This window comes from Gekko japonicus, unplaced genomic scaffold, assembly GCF_001447785.1.
Source record: "Gekko japonicus isolate JY-2015 unplaced genomic scaffold, Gekko_japonicus_V1.1 scaffold1445, whole genome shotgun sequence".
NCBI classification, from domain to species: Eukaryota; Metazoa; Chordata; class Lepidosauria; order Squamata; family Gekkonidae; genus Gekko; species Gekko japonicus.
Window position 1 is genome coordinate 352,163 of NW_015172599.1, and position 5,209 is coordinate 357,371.

Genomic DNA, 5,209 nt, shown 5'->3' on the forward strand with positions numbered 1-5,209 from the left:
AATGCTGGGAGTTCACCAGGCCTTGAAGTCACCTAATAAACCTGGCACGAATGTTTCGACAGGAGAAATTCGGCTTCCAGAGCAGCATCAAATTCCAGTTACAGAGGCAGTGAACCGTAGAATAGAGCTGTGTTGGTCAGAAGCAGCAGAAAAAAAAATCTGAGTCCAGTGGTACGTTTAAGTCCAACAAAGTTTAATCCTGGATATGAGCGTTCGTGTGCATGCGCACTTCTTGAATATGCACAAGTATATATATTGCACTAGCAAATGGACACTCCTCTGGCAGTATCTGGAAGGAAGGACTCCAATGACCCCACCCACTTTAAAAAACACTTGGCGGGGACTTGAAATGGTGGTGGTGGGTGCCACAGGGACCACATAGGGGGACCCTAGAATTAAATGTTCGTAATACAATACATATGGAAAACACTGGTTCTTCTAGCTTAGCTTTTTTCTACTCTGAATGAGAGTGACTTGCTGGTTGAGAAAGATATTCCTCAACATTTACTACCCGAGATGGTTCGACTGAAAATCCCGGGGATTGATTTGGGGACCTTCTGCATGCAAATCGTGTCCTCTGTTCCTGAGTCATAGCTCTTTCCTGCTATCTGGCTGCTGAAGGCAGAGGACGTCAATCCATAAAACAGCTCAGCTTTTGACCTCTTCCTCTAGCTTGGGTCAGAATCCGGGAGTCTTCGCTTGCAGTTCCCTTTCCCAGATAAACCAGCCCATCCAGAGCTGTAACCCAGGAATCATACCTGGCTAACCCCACATCCTAATCCGATAGGCCCCTGTTCCCTCTAAGCGATACAGACAATATCCTTCTGTCCCAAGCCCCCCTGGAGCAAAATCACTTCCGGAGGTGAAGGACCGATTCCACGAAAGGCAAAAAATTTGAAAAAGTCCCACCGGCTCCTGCAAATCTCTCGAGTCTCTGGAACAAGGAGTTTGTGGTGCAGTGAATACTTCTTGATTTCCAGCGGCCGAACCTGAATTCTCCTCCATTTGGCAGTTCTGACGTGTGTCATCTTCTTCCAAGCTACGGGATAAGCAGAGAGTCCATCCCAGGGAAGAAAGCAGCTGCCCTTCTCTAAAGAATATACTCAGAAGACACCAGCATAATGATGGAGCCCACGACGATGGAGGCGAAACTAAAACCGAACGCCAATGCGCTGTTCTCGATGCTTTTGTTCTTCACGGTTGGCCCATGACCTTTGACTCCTGTGCTTGTGAACTCCAGTTCTGGTATATGTTTGTGTATCCAGGGCTGGTAGTATGTGAGACGCGCATAAACTCCGGGACGGTTCTTCTGTGCGCATCCTTCTCCCCAGCTCACTACGCCTGTGAGGAGCCAGCTGTCGCCCATCTGGCAGGCCAGTGGTCCTCCTGAATCGCCCTGTGCAGAGAGGACTCAGGTGGGTTAAGGGAAACACAGCTATAGCTCCTCCTGGTGCTCAACAGCCTGCCAATAACGTTGGAGGGGGTTCACTGGGGGACTAAGGTGACTGTGTGTTTCATGAAAAAAGCCAGCAACTCACCACTCCTTGGAGAATGTGAACTTCATTTTAAGAGGGAACCAAGAGCTGGTTCACACATGCAGGAAGGCGAGGTGGCAGAGCCCTGAGGTGGCAGCATAAACTATATTGCTTTAGATAAATGGGTTGCCAGCTCTGGGTTGGGAAATACCTGGAGAGGCTGGGGGTTTGGGGAGGGGAAGTCCTCCGCAGGGTATAATGCCGCACAGCCCACCCTCCAAAGCAGCCATTTTCCCCAGGGGAACTGATCTTGGTTGTTTGGAGATCAGTTGTAATAGTGGGAGAGCTCCAGGTGCCATCTGGAGGCTGGAAACCCTACAAGATGGAGACCAGTGTTCCCTCTAAGATGAGTTTCGTGTGAGCTAGCTCACAATTGTTTAGCCTCTGGCACGCGCATGTTTGCCTTAGCTCAGGAAGGAGGGCTCCAGAGCAGACTAATTGATGCAGCAGCCAAATCGCTCGCTCACAGCTTTAATGCCAGCAGCTCACAAAGTGGTATTTTTGCTCACCGGCCTCCACAGCTCAGAGGGAGCGTTGATGGAGACCACATTTTGGAATGCCCACCTCTCTAGCAAATAGAAAACTCGCCCAGAGAGCAAAGAAAGGAGGTAGAGCCTTTCTTGATGCTGTGCTAGTTCTCTATTTCTGGGGAGTTGTTTTTTTTTTTAAGGTGAAGGACTGTTCAAAGCCGGAAACCTAAAGCTAGCTATAGAAACATAATAGTTATCTCCATTATAATGTACCAGAAGGAGATGGGACCCGCTTTGCTGGCAGTATGTTGGGGGTGCCAGTGTGAGTCTGTGTGTGTGTGGGGGAAGCCCAGTTGTCTTTAAGGCAGAGGTGCACAATACAGTACAGGGGAGGGTGAGTGTACAGATTTCAAGGTATAAACCAAAGAAAAAACAACTGGTCAAGGTATTGGCAAGCATTTCAAAAAGGTGTTGGAAGGACAGGAGTTTGTAATGCACTTGGCAGTTGGATTGCCAGCCTCTGTGTTGGGCCTGGAGTTCTCCTGGCTTGACAACTGATCTTCTGACCACAGAGATCAAGTCCCCTGAAGAAAATGGCAGCTTCAGAGGGGCAGCAATGTCACGGGCCTGTTTTGAACAGTGCCCAGTACATTGGCACAGCTAACTTCCACAGGTCAACATCTTCATAACAGTAGCTTTGCTTCACGGGTCAAGAGCCACTATTGTCCGACACAGTTATTGATCTGAGTGCTGGCACACTTCGGCTCAGTCAGCACTCTGAATACTACCTGAAACCATGCGCTTGCCCACACCAGGTTTTTGCTGCAGCCTGGCTGCTTTACATCTTCATTTCCCATGTGGTCGCCAACCTCAGGTGGGGCCTGGAGATCTCTTGGCATTGCTACTGACCTCCAGACTACAGAGATTGTTTTCCCTGGGGAAAATGGCTGCTTGGGAGGGTGGACTCTTTGACATTCTACCACGCTGCGCTCCCTCCCTTCCCCAAACCCTGCCCTTCCCAGACTCCATCCCCAAATCTCCTCCAGGAATTTCCCAGCCTCAGTTTGGAAGTCCTAGTTTCCTCCTCCCTACTGACAGTATCATTTTCTGGTTGTTGCTCACTTTTTCTTTTGCCCTACGTTTTCTCCATTCCTCCCCTCAAAAACGAAAAAGCCAATCTGAAAAAAACACAAAGGAAAATGCAGAGCAGCAACTGGCAAATGACGCTGTCTGGGAGGGGGAAACTGGGCTGGATAGCCTGTATGGCCCCTTCCAACTCTGTGATTTTATGTGATCAAGTGGTTAAGACACTGAACTGCAGGCTATGGAAGGTCGGTAGTTCAGCAGTTCGACACCCGAGTGTGCCGCATGACGGAGTGAGCTCCCGTCTCTAGTTCCAGCTTCTGCCAACCTAGCAGTTCAAAAGCAAGACATTGCAAGTAGATAAATAGGTACCACTTTGGTGGGAAGGTAACAGCGTTCCGTGCACCTTGGTGTTTAGTCATGCCGGCCACATGACCACGGAAACGTCTTCGGACAGCGCTGGCTCTTCGGCTTTGAAATGGAGATGAGCACCGCAACCCTAGAGTCGGACTCGACTGGCTTTCAAGCAAGGGAACCTTTACCTTTACTTTATGAGCAGCAAAGCCGATGGGCAGGAAAAACCCAAATAAGGAAAAGCCCCTTGTGGGAGGATAAAGATACCGTGGGAGAAGATCCTTGGAAAGACGAACAGTCTAGCCATGGCCACTAGAGGGAAGCCAAGCCCTGTAACCTTCTAGTCGGAAAGTGTGTTGGGTCTTACCTGGCAAGCGTCCTGTCCCCCGTTAGCATAGCCAGCACACAGCATGTCGCTTTTGATGTCCCGTGTCCACTTGGGCTCCTCAGAGTCCAGGCGGTAGAGAGCATTGCACTTGTCTGTGCTGATTATGGGGACCTCCAGCTTCTGCAGTGTATCAGAGATCTGGTGGGTTGCTGCAAAGAAAGACGGAGTAGAAGATACCATAAGTACAATGAGAGAATCCCATGAGATACAATGAGAGCATCAGTCAGTGGGACCAAGAGCCAGTAGGGTGTAGTGGTGAAGAGTGGTGGACTCTTATCCAGAGAACGGGGTTTGATTCCCCTCTCCTCCTGCACAGGAAGCCTGCTGGGTGACCTTGGGCCAGTCCCAGTTCTCTCAGAGCTCTCTCAGCCCCATCTACCTCATAAAATGCCTGTGGTGGGGAGAGGAAGGGAAAGGCAATTGAGACTCCTTGGGGTATAGAAAAATGGGGTATAAAAACCAACTTTTCTTCTTCTTCTACAAGAGCCTGGGTTGATGCAGTGGTTACAGCCTAGAGGGCTCAACTATTAAGTGCACTGATGTGGAAATTTGTATGTCTGCCCCAGCAGTTAGAACAGCAGTGCCCTAGAAGCCCCTTTCAGAGCAGGAAAATGTCTTGAGGGAGATAGCTCTAAATCCTCCTTCCCCTCACCGCAGGGCCAATCTGAATTGGACCCCTGTAACCATGATTTTTTTTAAAAAGAAGACTTTTTGGTTCACAGAATTCCCAGCATCCCGTGTGATCGAACTCTTGGACTGGCAAAACATGGGTTCAGACCTTGAGTCAGCCACGGCATCTCAGTCTAGTATCACCTACATATCACGGTCGTTGTGAAGATTAAAGGGGGGGGAGCAGGCATGCTTCCCTAAGCTCCTTAGAGGGAGGAGGGAGGGCAATCCAAGTATGGCAGGGCTGGAATTATACAGGGGAAGTGGAGTGGCTGTTAATGGAACCTGTAAATCCCATCAATGCTAGGAACTGTAGTTTGGTGAGGTAACAGTAAAATCTAACCGAGTGCCCTAACTAGGGTTGCTGGGTCCCTTTGAGATGCTGGCTGTGGGATGGGGGGATGCTCCAGGAGCCGGAAGTGGCACCCCACAATGCGCCAGTGTTGTACCAGATCCGCTTCAAAGTGCTGGTTCTTACCTATAAAGCCCTATATGGCCAGGGTCCAGCCTACCTGAGGGACCGCCTTGCTCCACATGTTCCCCCAAGAGCACTATGGTCGGGGCCCCAAAATTTGTTGGTCATCCTGGGTCCCAAGGACGTTAAACTAGCTGTGACCAGGGCCAGGGCTTTCTCGGTGGCGGCTCCTACCTGGTGGAACGAGCTCCCGGGGGAGATCCGGGCCCTGTGGGACCTTATGCAGTTTCGCAGG

At 50.2% G+C, this 5,209-nt stretch overlaps 1 protein-coding gene across 1 annotated transcript in view; it reads right to left on the reverse strand.

Annotated features, from left to right (window-relative positions):
* Positions 1-7: 7 nt before the first annotated feature.
* Positions 8-5,209, reverse strand: part of LOC107119127 (serine protease 27-like) — a 12,140-nt gene continuing 6,938 nt past the window's right edge. The window contains exons 5-6 of the mRNA XM_015421571.1: positions 3,810-3,979; positions 8-1,396 (exon numbers count right to left, since the gene is read on the reverse strand). Of these exons, the coding sequence (XP_015277057.1) occupies positions 1,091-1,396; positions 3,810-3,979 (476 nt within the window). The 3' untranslated portion in view covers positions 8-1,090. The remainder of the gene's footprint in view (positions 1,397-3,809; positions 3,980-5,209) is intronic.